Source organism: Emys orbicularis, chromosome 16, assembly GCF_028017835.1.
Source record: "Emys orbicularis isolate rEmyOrb1 chromosome 16, rEmyOrb1.hap1, whole genome shotgun sequence".
NCBI lineage: Eukaryota > Metazoa > Chordata > Testudines > Emydidae > Emys > Emys orbicularis.
Window position 1 is genome coordinate 13,578,158 of NC_088698.1, and position 14,531 is coordinate 13,592,688.

General features: G+C 39.4%; 1 protein-coding gene across 1 annotated transcript in view; it reads right to left on the reverse strand.

Annotated features, from left to right (window-relative positions):
- The window catches only part of CABIN1 (calcineurin binding protein 1), a 198,284-nt gene that overhangs the window by 153,420 nt on the left and 30,333 nt on the right, over positions 1 to 14,531 (reverse strand). Inside the window, exons 19-23 of the mRNA XM_065417969.1 lie at positions 11,101 to 11,262; positions 9,372 to 9,578; positions 8,959 to 9,104; positions 5,446 to 5,707; positions 580 to 840 (exon numbers count right to left, since the gene is read on the reverse strand). Coding sequence (XP_065274041.1) covers positions 580 to 840; positions 5,446 to 5,707; positions 8,959 to 9,104; positions 9,372 to 9,578; positions 11,101 to 11,262 — 1,038 coding nt within the window. The remainder of the gene's footprint in view (positions 1 to 579; positions 841 to 5,445; positions 5,708 to 8,958; positions 9,105 to 9,371; positions 9,579 to 11,100; positions 11,263 to 14,531) is intronic.

Below are 14,531 nucleotides of genomic sequence, written 5' to 3' on the forward strand. Positions count from 1 at the left end.
CAGACACGGGAGGAGGTCACTGGATACATACTACAGCCAATGTCCTTAACAAGCTGCACCATGGATGCAGAGGGTCTGTGACTACTACGTCAGCCCATGGGCTCATGCCCTGTCTCTGGGCGAGGGGATGGATTTCACCCCAACCACCTACACTTCAACCTCAAAGTCTGACTGATGAGTTTTATGTGGGTAAAGCGAATTTGACTCTTATTAAATAAGTGATTAAAAGTAGCATTATCTGATACCAGTATCATACCTATAAACTGGCTTTATAATGCAAGCATTTAGGAATTCCATTTGATTCCTGGTTTTTGTCTTGAATATTTCCATCTGTAAAGTACAATGCACATCTACAGCCACTATGCTAATAATAATGATTATCGTTATTTCAACTAACTGGAGAAAACAAAATATAAACCTTCCATGTTTTAAAAAACAGAATATGGTGTCTACTGGTTAAACTATGCATGTGTGTCAACATTTTCAACACACTTAAAACATGGTAACAGCTGTTAAATTCTGATTCAGTTTAGCTAGTAGACCTGGCACTAAGCTTTTGTGCGTGTTTTCCCATTTTACCTCTAATGCCTCCATGGCCAGTTCTGGTGGGTTATGGTAGTGAATCTTCTTTGGATACCTGGCAGCTTCCTCATGGAGGTAGTGACCTGCCTGTTTGTAATGAAACAGATAGACAACAGGAGACTGCTTTTGCTTCTCTGCAATCTTTCCCAGCATGTAGTGAATAAGCCACTCCTCTTCATCTCCATCTCCCTCACAGCGAGATGCCGAAGTAAAGCAGAGTTTGGCTGTCTCCAACATGCTGTCTCGACGCTCTTCCATCTGCAATGGGACAAGATGCTGAAAACATGAGTTCACCCTTAGCTGGGATGAACAATGTTGAAATTTATTCTACTGCATATGAAAGCTCACAAAAGCAATAGGTTATTTAAAAATCCTTTGGATTTAATGGCAGAGCATACAAAATGTATCCAACTACCCAAATGGCTTCTGAAAACTCATAAAATGTAGTGCATATGAATCTGTGTTCCATTCAGTTAAATGCCTTCTTACATTAATGACTGAAATAAAGCGGTAAGAAAAAAAATGTATAAACGTAAAACACTTGTGGAGAAATTAACAGACAGTGATTCTGTTTCTTTTCCATCATTGTAAGCAATTTCCTCAACACATTTTATTTAAAAATAAGAATTAGGGATATTTACCTAACTCTGCAACTAATAGTCTGCTAGAACACAGGCCATTAGAATTCACAAGAAAATACATTTTATAATAGTTGGTAAGAATCGGATTTTGACCCCATAAGCAAGACAGCAGTATTGATTTTTACTAAACAAAACAAAAGCATAAATTAAGGTTAGCCTTCCCCGAGACTGAATTAAAAAATATTTAAAAATATAAAGTTATGACAGCATCTTAAGTACTGTCTGGGAAAGTGTTGCTTTATTTTACAGAGTTTCAATATAATGTTAAATATTATTAATTACGAACTTCTTGAACAGAAAATATTCTTGAAACACATCTGCCCCCTTTTACATAATTCATTTAAGGAGAATCCCTTTGATTATGGTTTGGTATACAACAGTGGTTTTGTGTTTGTTTTTAAACAGATATATCCCTGACAGGGAGAATCACGCTGTTCTAACTCACCTTTTGTTACACCGAAAGCTTAGCCTTTTCAAAGGTTTATACCTTTATAACACATTCATTTTAAAAAGAGTGAAGCCATTTTAAATAAATATTCTGGTTTGGTGCATGGAAACTTAAGTTGGATGGTCTGTACACACATTATAACTCTGTAACACATTGTAACTAAAGTATTGTCCACTCAATTCCTTAATAAGTACCTCACTGTGATAGGTTTACAAGACAGTAATGAGCATGTCTTTATTGTGAAGAATGACGTGGGGCTGTAATAACTTGAGGCTTCAAGGTAATTAATTTTGGAGTTCTTAGGTATAATTACCAAGTAATCTTTAGAGATGTAATAAACACACTGTTACATGGCAGTCCACAGTAAACCTTGTATGGTTACCATGTAACTAAGAGCAGTAACATAGTCAAGAGCCTTTGTTTCTTGTGTGTGTAAAGCTCTGCACACTTCTATGGTGGTACTACATATATCAATACAGAATGGGAAGGTGGTAAATATTTATACTTGGGAACACTCAAAACTGAGAAGGGTGAAAATGTAATTTAATCTCCTCCCATTAACATTTGGGATGCTAACACCTCAAGAGCTTTGGAAGAGATGGGAGAGTAGAGGTGCTAGTAAAATTACTCTAATATCAGCATCATGATGTCCCATGGTTCTTATCTCTCAATAACTAAATCAAAATTTGTATGTGGACAAATAAAAAGATGAATCTTTCTAACTACCAAATTGCAAATAAATTAATAACTAATTCTGGCACTGTTCTATCAGAGAATTCATGCCAATCAGACACAATTTTGATGGGAAAGAGCCCTGGATTTCTTTCCCTTTCCACAGTGATCACCTTCCCAAATTATCTTTAGAAGAAGCAAGAAATCTAAAAATAGGATCCGAAAGACTGATATGGTATAATCGCCTTGGTTAGGTGTCTGACCTTTCACCATTAGTTTTAATATTTCCTGAATAAACAGGAAATGAGAAGTTGAGATCCTGAACATGCTAAGATACTTTTCATAGCATCCACTAAAGAGCAGCAAGAACCTGGATGAGTAAATTTGAAAAAAATGTTTATTTTGTTTTCCTGGGAGGCACAGAGATTCACTGACGTTATCCTTCATGAATTCAAATCAACTCAGTGCATTTCCCACAAACATGTTTGTTTAGAGATGCTATTTCAGTAGATCATCTGCTGCTATGGAATACGGCTGCTGACAGCCACCACTTTGTTTATAATCCAAATTATCAACAGCTCATATAATGTTCATTTTGCTTCATGGGAACACCCTTGTTGACTTCTGATTGTTTTACTGCAAGACAAAAATCTGAATTCAACCCCCTGGGGCAAGTTTGCTCTAGAAAACACTTTTTATATATATAAAGGCAAATTGCAAAGCAAAAATTTAAGCCTAGATTTATCTGCTAAGCTCCTCACTAACCAAGTTGTTGGAGGCATCCAACGTACAAACGTTATAATTAACCTTTTAGACATTCTTTCCCCACCTTAGTGGAACCCTATTATTACCTCTTGATTCACTGAAGACATGCCAAAATGCATCATTCTGTGACACAACAAATACCATGGACTGTATTCAGACATCTGGGATAGCTTCCATGAACCAAGATCTACCAAGAGGGCTGGACATCCCTCTGTGTTGAACATCCCTCAGAGCTTCCTTAATGGGGGCATTCAACACAGAAATTCAGCTCAAGTTTTTATTTTTCTTTGCAGTTCACCTAACTCAGGATGAGAGTCTCGTAGAGACTTTTGAATAAAAAAAAACAAGAAGAATGACTAAGCCTCTTGAGATGCGTGTTCTCTGAACATGGGGTCCTCCCAAAACCCATGTTTTCCAAATAGAATTTTCAGCTCCTTTTGTGCCTAGCTAAAGAAGTGTTGAAGAAAATGATTCACTACCTTGAGTTAACTGAGAATTTTGTTTTCACACATCTAGCACTGTGTGATCACAAAAGGGTATTTTTAAAATTTTGACAATATAAAAGATTAGAAAATAACTGCACTGAAAGTTAATTGGTTAAGTCAAAATCTTTTATCAGGCAGTCCTAACTCTTTCCTGCTTTCAGGATGCAAACACCTTCCATTTCCCAGTATTACTTTAATGGATCTCTTCAAAAACTCAAGTAATGGCCATTTTGTCTTTATCTGCAGGGATACTGGCTGAAACAATGGTCTTTAAGACAGTGCCTCATTTCTTAAATTGATTAATTCATACCTCATTCCGCATGTAAAGCCACTAAGATTTAGAAAAAGATATGCCTCTGAACAAACTGCATGGAAAAGCATTGGGGAGAGATTCAAAACAAACTCTGATTGGCTCGGGTTGCATGCCTCTTATTGTAGGCTTCCAAACATGACAGTCTGAACACAGCAATTGATTCTATGATTTCCAAATCTCCCCAGTGACATACGGTGCTCGAGAGAGAAGTATTCTTTATACTGAAGCACTTCAAGGTGCTCATCTTATTAACTGAGAAGCCATCTAACTTTCAGTTAGAAAGCCATATATCCCTACATGATTTCTGATGCTTAAAGTTATCTAAAAGAAAGTATCTCTCTGTTTCCAGAGATTGTGATTTATCTACTTTTCTGCAACTGGATATTTTAAGACCTTGTTTTCCATTCAGCTCATATAATAAAAGTTCATTTTAATTCCCCACAGTGGTTCACGCCAGTATTGTTTCTTTGAATCTCCTTTTCCACATTTTCTCTGGCATATTCTTTAGTTACCTTTGCTGAAAAAGTAATTATGGTTTAACTTCAGGCTGAGGAACAGGGATAACTTTCTAGGATTCAGAGCACATTTTCATAGAACCTTTGTAGGAGGGAAGAGAGCCTTCGAGAAGGCAGGAGAAGAAGGCAGTTCTCATTGCACCTTCCCTTCCATTCATATACTGGGGAACTTTAGATATTCATGAGTATTTAACAGCTCACAGACCAGAGACAATTCACCTTCCCCCCCCTCCCCCCCAAAATTTCCATTCCTTCATTGTAATCTGATACTTGAGAGTCAGGATGGAAGATAAACGTATCAATCAGAAAGAGGGGGATACAACATTGTCTATATCTAGTGACCCAAGTTTATAAAGATTAAAGTTGCTTTTCCCACTTGGATCAGCAGAAAATTTCACAATCAAGATAATTTATGCATGGCTGTTGGTCAGGGGTCAATTATCACGTAAATTACTTCCTTGAAAATGCTATTGAGATGTTTGTCATTTAACGATTTTGATCACGAGCTTAAGTAAATAACCCAAATGTAACAAAAAGAGAACCCTCATTATGACACAAGAGAAATGATGTGTGGACACAAATGTGAGCTGCCCAATTTTCTGGTCTTTTGACTATTTAAAAAGATATATTTCATCTTATTCTGAAGTAATTTGTATGAAGTTTACTAACAGGGAAGGTAAATGTATTGTAGATACTTGCAGTTCATTAAAAATTCTTAAGTTTTTGTTTTTTTCCTGCTGGTTCTGCCATTTTTGAGCGATCTTTGGAGGAAGAGTCTAAGTAGGCCCAAATCTCTGACAGACTAATTTTGAGAAGAAACTAACAAAATTTCGAAAAGTGCTCACGCTGGCAATTTACATGTTTATTTTCACTGGGGCTGGGTGGATGCTGTGACTAGCAATGCTGCTAAGTCATCATGCAGTGTAGCAATTCCACACCAAGAGTACTGAATGCTTTAATCAGAAAGATTATAAGGTTTAAATAAGCATTTCAAAGTTCACACAGCTCTAACTTAGACCCCCACCTGCTGCACAACTTCAGAGGGAAGTTCTAACTTCCATTGCTTAAGCTGTCGGGATGCAAAAGAGTGCAGGGCATAGGAAATGGTTCCGTATTCTATCCAGAGAGAGAGATTGGAGCTGTCAATCTCCAGGGCTCGTTTAAAGCAGTTGAGGACAGGAGTAGAGTGCTTCCAAATGGGGCCATCACTCTTCAGCTCATTGGAGTTCAACTTGTCCTGAATTCGACTTGCTCTAGCCAGCGCCATGCCAGCCCAAGAATCAAACCTATGCAAGAAAGAACAAACACAGCAAATAAACTCGCTGCAAAGTATCTTGAATCATGAGTGTGATTATTCCTTTTACTATTTCTCCAGATATTTCCTTCTTGCATCACAGGCTTCGCCAAAACAATATTCCTGCTGCACATCCTCCCATGGTGGTGGCATTCTGAGAGACACCGTACACATCTAATCCTTACTGCTCTCAAAACTAATTGAAAACACTTCCCCTGTCCCCATTTTGTGTTTTAACAGAATGAGGAAGCTGGTCTAGAATTGTATGAAACACACATTTTATCCATTTTACCCGTTTTTGTATGTCGATTTTGAAAACCTCCATTTTCTAGCTAACCCAATATCGTCCTAAACATCCATCATCATAGAAAATGAATAACTGGTGTCTTTTCATTCGAATTCAATATGTCCAAGTTTGAACAGTTCCATTCCAACCAGCTTCTTCTCTCAGAAACCATGCTGTCCTATCAAAACAATATGGTGCCCTTTCATCCTAGCCTCTAAACATTATCAAATCTTGTCCAACAGACAGCCCATATTCACAACAACATTCTGGATGGCAGGACTGGATGGCACTCGGTCTTTACTATCATTATGCTTTTTTGATGGAAACGTGACTTAGTAGGAACCAAAAAATCTCCCTTCAGGACAAAACTTGATGTACAGACGTTCCCCGACTTATGCAAGCATTCCATTCCGGAACACCTTGCATAACTCAAATTTCGCGTATGTCAGAAACGTTTGTCTGACCATTACGCAAAAAACCCCAAACTCCTATTTCTAGCGTACAAAACTTTTTCCGTAAGGGCGGATTTGCGTAAGTCGGGTCTTGCGTAACCCGGGGAGCATCTGTATGTGTAGCGGGGTGGTCACCCTCTTCCAGCTCAGAAAGGGTTAAAACCCAGCCCTTGGAGGGGGCTGGGAGGCAACCAATCAGGGCTTGCCAAGCCAGTATAAAAGAGGGCAGACCAGAAGGGGTAGTCAGTCTCTCTCCAGCCTTGGGGACAGAGATGGACCTGGCTCCCAGATAGAAAAAAGGGTACCTTGGACAGCGCAGTGCTGGAGAAGGGCAGGAGGAGCTAGGGAAGCTCCAGCCTGGCAAACCCCCAGGCAGAGGCCTTGCTTTCAGGACTGGAGGAGATACTAGGGCTGTGGGGAAGCAGCAGCAGGTCCAACCCCCTTGCCAATGATGAGTGGCCATTTCAGACTGAAGTTTGTCCCTGATGGAAGGGGCTACATGAAGACTGGCAGTGGGTCACTGAGGCGAGGTGGGGTTCCCCAGGGAGGGGAGGACCACTGAGTCTGTGGGCACTGCTGCAGGGCAGTACTCCAGAGAAGGAGCACCGTGGGCCGGGCGGGATGTGGGGCCTGAAGTACAGTGGTGGAGATTGAAAGGAAGCAGGTGCAGGTAGGGCGACACCGGCCAGCAGGACGCGCTCCGGAGCTGGAAGAGCTAATTCCCAAGGTAACCAGCAGGAAGCGCCGCAGCGGTGAGTGCACACCATGATACAGTATGGTAAAAGCTACCTTGCGATGAAATACCTCAAGATTCAGCACTATGCTTATAAGTAAGGTTAAGATTTTGTCACAGTTATTTTAGTAGAAGTCACGCACAGGTCGCAGACAATAAACAAAAATTCATGAAAGCCTGCAACCTGTCCATGACTTTTACTAAAAATCACCAGCAGGAAGGGATTGATAGCCCTCACTGCTGTGGGGGGAAGCTCCGGCCCTGACTGCCGGGAGTGGGACTGACAGGCCCGGCTGCTGCAGGGAGGACAGCTCCAGCCCCAGCCTGCAGCTGCTGCGGAGAGGGCTGAAGCTGAAGAAGTCATAGAGGTCCATTAAAGTCAGGGAATCCGTGACCTCTGTGACTAAATCGTATCCTTACTTATAAGTGACAGTAAATTCAAGGGTATTCTCCACATTGGATGAACCCAAATTGCTAAACCATTTTAGCAATGGTATGGAGCTTCCAATTTTTAATGCGATTCTAACACCAGATGGTTAATCATATTTATAATACTTTTAAGTTTCTGCTTACCAACATTGACTTAAAACTTCACTCCATGCCAGATTAAAAGGTGATCTGAAGACCCACATTCCATGGGGTTTTAAAAATTAGATATTTTGAAAAGATAATGTGAAAATATTATGTTGCTTGCTGGATAATTAATTGTAACAAATTAATGGCAGCCTGTGGAGCAGAATTTTGAAGTGACACTCTCAAATGCTGACAGGGCTTTACTACTCCCCCTCCAAAAAAATCCTCATTTTTGTATTAAAATGTTCTTGCAGTTTTATCATAAGCCACCGAATCAAGATTTCAACACTTGAAAAATCCCAGTTCCTAGACTGGAAGACTCAATCATGACCAGCCTATGATGCTGGGTTTGTTTTGATTGCAGATTTACACATATAACTTTGCTCTGTGCCTACACTCTCCCTGTTGCTTTCTTATATGACTGAAATTAACAATATTTTTGCTCTTCAGAAAAGGTTTTTGTCAACTTCAATCCCTTTGCCATCTCATTAGAAGGAAGCTGGTAGGAAAAGCCGAATTTGCATGTCCTAGGTTTATTGATTGGCATTTTAAGATTATTGCAGCTCACTTTTTGCAGGAATTTTAAAATAGAAAATACAATTTTTAAAATGAGGGACTGTCACTCTGTGAAGCTTATTCACCTTAGAAAGTATCCCTTTGAGATGGTGAAGACTGAAAAGGCAGACAAGAGAAATATTTCTGAGTTTAACTAGTGGTCATCAGAACAATACAGCTCTGTCCATTTTGACCTATTTTAGAGTACCTCTCTGCCAGCAAATCTAAATAAACTTAAAAAACCCAGCCCAAGCAGCTAATCCATCGAGAGATGGTATGTGTTTGTCTTATGCAGTTAACCACTGACATAGCTTCCATTTCTCACTGCCTGTAAACCTGCCCCAGGGAAACCAATGAGCAAAAGAGAAAAGAAAGTCAAGTCAGTAGTTATCACACCTCTTGCTCTTCCTGATTATAATTCAATTTCCCTCACTCTCTGAATTCTGGTCATTTCAGAAACCAAAAGGAAAATGTCAAATGGCTGATAATTAATAACAGGGTTTTTTCCCCAAAACGCTCCTTAAGATACAATTTACTTCTAATAATAAACACCAGAAAATGTTATTTCTTTCCAAATAGAACAAACCCCCTGATTGGTCCCTCATTTCAGCACTGATGAATTGAAGGGAATGAACAACACTGACCTGTTTGGACAAATACAGATGTCATGCATGTAGAATTTAATGGCCTTAGATTGCTCTTTATTCTTGAAGTGGTAGTCTGCCAGGAGGTAGTACAGCTCAGTCACCACTGGAGGAGAGTAGTCTGCACCCTCAGGGAGAGATGGTACCTGAAAACAGAAAACCTTAGATGACTCAGGAGCATATTTTAAAATAGCTCTGTATATACGACTTCCCCACATCTATCCATATTCATCTACATTGAACCTCTTCCTTGTAAAACTACAAGCTTTGGAAAGGCCATTCTAACCCAATGAAAATGTGATTTTTGTGAGCATTAAATGTCAAATTAGACACCACCCAACAATCCCATACTGTGAAAATGAAACAATATAGCCATTTCCTTCCCTTGAAGTTTTTTAAACAATTAACTGTACCTTGCTGAAGGTTCCTTCAATATAGCCAGAGACATCATCTAGGCTTAACATGGGCTTATCTGTTCGAGGAACAATTGTAGCAATCTTCTTCAGAAGGTTGGCCAGATCAGCAGATACAGTGCTGGTTTTGTAGCTATCAAACTCAGGGAGGGTTTTGGGCTTAAAATATTCAAACATGAATAATGCATCTTCCCACATCAGATCCACCTTAAGGGAAGGGGGTGGGGGAAAGAGAGAAAGAAATTATCTCAATAAGTCAAGAGCTAGGGAAATTTTTTAAGAACAGAATAAAACAAAACATTACATCAGCTAAAAACCAGTGCAACCTTTCCAGAATGGAAGATCCAAAGGCATTATTAAGATACAATGTTCAGCACAGTGATTACAGGCGAAGGCTCTCGACTGTAACTTAACAAATGTTTTTAATAAGGATAGCTTTACTTACTTGGAAGAGTTGGAGAGTCTGCTTAGACCTGCCTGAGAAACAGGAAATTTGGAGACTGACATGGGGGGTGTGAGAAGAGATAGAAGGAAAGAACTACATTTACTATAGATTTTGAAACTCAAATCCAGGTAACAGAGAAGGAAAATTCCAGGAGCATCCCCAGCAATTACAGAGTTGGAAGCATTTTCAAATCAAACAGTAAAATAGCCAGTCACACCCTTGTCTCGTCGCCTTTTTTCTATATTTTTTTTAGATTGTTCATGTGTTTGTAGTTTTCCTATCTTAAGCTAATTGAGTCATGCTTCCCCTATTACTCATGCAACACTGGAATCTGCTTTTCTGAAGACAGGGTGAAATCATAGCCCCAATGAAGTTAATGGGAGTTTTGTTACTTACTTCAGTGGGGCCAGGATTTCACCCAGAGTTTCCCACCTTTTTTAGACAAGAAGTGCCGTTTCCAGCAGGAGGGATTCTCTTCTCTCACTTCCTTTTTTTCTTTTTCTTTGCCCATCCCATTCATCTCCTCCTCCTTTTTATTAGACTTACAAAACAGTCTGAGATGCTTCTTTTGGGACTCTAGCATATTATACATATGAGACGAGGTGAGGTTGAGAAGAATTCAGAGACAGACTATGAGCAAGAAAATACAGTTATCACTCAGCAGACAGCACTGCAAAATCTTAACAGGCTCGTTATATTATGGTGTCAGAGGCACTAACCAATTAAGTGTTTTCTTGGGTAAAATCCAGACACAGGAGGCAGTTTCATGACCATCTGTTTTTTGGTAAATGTAAAGTTATCCAGAGTCTAACAATGAGTGAAATGTCTTCTGGAGATTCCTCAAAGCACTGCTTCTCCCAAACTGAATTTTGTAAGTTTTAATAATCCGTACTAACCAATATTTTCCATCAGAGCTTTGGCAAGATAAAAATTTTAATATTTTACCAGCATCACTTTAAACTGCATTTTCCATATTCATCAACTGTAAGATCAGATGTTTGGTGTTTTAGGTTTTTTTTTTTTTTTTTTTATATCATGGGTAAAGCTACAATTGGCTTTATATCCAACATCTAGCCCTCTTGTTCCATACTTATTTTAGGGATCCAGGGAGTTTTTTCATCATTTTCTACCATATATAAAGGAAATGAATTTCAGGTCTGGAAAAAAGGTCCTAGTAATTATGACTCCTTCCCATTAATTCAGCTCAATATATTGACACTGGAGAAAACCATGTTCTTCAGCATTTTAAGGTGTTACACTAAAGGTAAGTTGTGCTTATCTTACCTGCTGCACAGAATGCTCTTCCAGGTACCTTGCTTTGCTCTTTTTGCTCGGGAAGCTGTACAAACAGTAAAAACATTGCTCCAGGGCTGTCTCCAGTTCCTCTTTGTAGGGATGAGTATCTTCCGAGGTAGACACTGCAAGCTCCTTTTGCAGTACCCACACCTAGAACATCACAAGCATCATAAGCCAAACAAGGTCTGATAACTGAATTTCACATTAAATTAAATGCTACCTATTTTTTTCCCCTAAATGTGGCAACCAGATACTACGACGAGGAATGCAGTATAAGAGCCTATATCTAACAGAACATGCACAAAACAAGTTTACTGTTTCTCTATTACTCACATCCAAATATTCTCCACATCTCTGCATGCTCATCACTTTTGTAATATGTCCATTTCCATTACACTGTAACCTAATACCATTCTTTTACCTTCTGTATTTGTGATACTTATGTTCTCTTCCAGTTTCATTTACTGAAGACAGTATCTCCACTTGACGTTTTCAACTTCTAAAAGTCATTGAAAAGCTTTCTCATTACCCTCTGCACATTTAGGTGGTTTACTCTAACAAATGATTACATTTTACCAGCCTTGACATTCAAGAAGAATACCACCACCAAAGAGACAGAAAAATGAGAAAGAAGAGGCCCCAGTTCAGAGGATGTGGAGGAATACCTGGGATAATTAATGAAATTCAGGCAAGAAAAGAAAGAGGGAGTTGTCTTGCACAGTAACTCCTTCTTTTCAACCATAGCATTTTAACTACACATGTAGGATACCATGACCTATTTATACACTAGGGGTCAAAGAAGGCAGCTGGATTATTGCTGAGAAGACTGAACCTCAGAGGAGTCTGTAATGTCTACTGGAAGTTTGACAGATCTCACAAACATCAGTTAACAGAACTTTCCAAATCTCAACCCAACAGGTATCAACAGCTCTGGATGAGTGAGCTTCACCACAGATGGGAAGGAGCCACATTATATGAAATAATTCTCTAATAGAGAAAATCATCCATCTTGCCGGTGAGAGTTTAGAGATGGGAAAACCTAACCTTGACTGATAAGAGGATATATCATCTGTCTGAGACCTGGTCAAAGAGCTTCTAAGCTTGATCTCAAAGTTTATGCTACATATTTACAAATCCCCTTAGGTCTGGAAGTTCCATTAGAACCTACAAAAATAATTTATAAATTCTCAATGAAAATGTAATACCAATTACAGCCTGAAGTTCTGTAATTCTGCAGGCCAGATAATGGAAAACAGGAAAGCCTTTTCTAAAGAAAAACTTCAACTATGTACCAGAGTAAGGATGCTCACATATTAGGACACCAAGGGCTGCATTAATAGTTTACCAGAAGGCCAAAGGCAATGTCAGTTTTGCATATAAAATTTACACAAATATCGCCAAAAAGCACAGTGTGAATATATGTTGCAAATGTATCTTTCTTGGTTGCAACTGATCAGCTCTCACTCCACAGCTATAGGTGGAAGAAGAGGGTAGCCATCAGCTGCCCCTCCATCTCCCCCCCCCCCCTTTTAAGGATCATACCTAGTTCTATGACATTTTTGGGATGATCTGCAATAGAAGGCTGAAGAGTAAAAAAGGTGGCCCTATGAGATCTTTGAGTAAGATCCCTAAAGGGAACATTTTTGTGAGGGTCTTGATTTTTCAGTGTCATTGACAGACATTTTCACCAAGAGTAAGCTGTGTTTTTGATTCTGCCCCTGTATGAAAGACTGGTTTAACCACCAACTGTCCCCAAGAAACTACAGGGACCCCAATTTCTATAGATTGTGTAGGCTCTCTTTATTCTCGTTAGCATTAACGCACAACCTGTATCATGTGGTTAAGATACATGTTGGAGACAAGATTTGCCTTTACAGCATTTTTATGATTTAAAATTAATCTTCTGGCTAATTTTTTTGCATTACCACCACTTGGTACCTCTTTTCCCATAATCTTAGGGCATCGGGTTATTCTTTGGTCACTTACTTATGTCAGCATTTCTTAGCGCCAAGGCCTAAAATAGCTAAGCTAAAATCTTGCAGGCCTCAGCCTACAGGCCTTGCGTTTCAACCCTCCTGTGCCCTTGCTCAGCTTTTAATAATATTCATTCTTAGCAACAATTCAGAATGATTTTGTAATGAATGATTCAAACTGTGGCTATAGTAGATGTATTAATGCCATATTAACATTTTTTGTTACACAATATCTTCAGCCACCAGCAGTGAAATGTGTGCCAGCAGATGGTTCACCTACAGATGGTGATAATTTGCTACTGATGGGCTATTGTGTAAAACGCACACCTGTGTCTAGCATACTTGTGAAGGCCATTTTCTCTTCTAATGTTTTCGTCCCCACTGGAATATCTTCCTGATTTTCAGCCTTTCAACACCTTTTTGGATCTGAAAGCTATACTACCGACTACTTGTAGTAAGTTACAAATGTTAAATATGGCTTTTGTTAAAAGTACTTGATGACTCTAGGATTGGTAATTCAGGGTTTGTTTCAGAGCACACAATTACATGTGGGGAAGCGATGCACCTTCTAAATTCTAGGAGGATAAGAGGAAACAGTAATCTGCTAACAAAAATTCTACTGCTGCCCATAGGAGATTTCTTCTCCCCAGCATTAATATCATCATAAAAGTCAACAGTGATCTGACAGCCCTCCTTTCATCTACTAATACTGCAGTACTAGTGCCTTAAAATACACTCCTGGGTTCTATAATACTATCTAGCTGTAACATGAATACAATGAAGAAAAGTCTTCCTGTAAGACAGCAGGCACTAAGCAATGATCTACGGACAGGGTAAACAAAATCTATTTCTTCCCCGGCTCAACCTAGAATTATTAAATCATCATCTAGGGCAGCTGCAGACATCCTAGCATAGTTTCACAGAACTCCACCTGAAAGTGTCTTTTTGTTGTTGTTGGTCTTAATATACACATTTTATTTTTTGAGCATCACATTCTGATGTGCACAGTTGGACTTCCTCCCCACAGGAGAATTCCATGTGTGTGTGTAAACGCGCGTTTGCATGTGTGTGAATACCCACAGAATCAGTGCATCTCTCTGGTCCTGTCTTTTCTGCATTGATCTGCTGTGCTGAACTCTGTGAATATGAACAAGGGAACTGGGTGCTGAGGATTATCTATTGCTGTACTCCAGGAGCATGAGCAGGGAAAACAGCACTAATTTTATTTATGTATTTCCCATTTAGGTATTTTTCCCTATGATCCTGCTTTAGAGGAAGATGCAAATTTGAAACCGTGTTTGAGCCCAAAAATATTTAGTGACTAACACTCCCTCTGCCCTCAAAGAGGCTGGGTTGATTGTCTCTCCTCCCCCGTATGAGCCCCCTTTCAGTACTGACCTGGAGTTCAGGATGGACTGGACACCTGTTTACTGCATGGGAGCCACA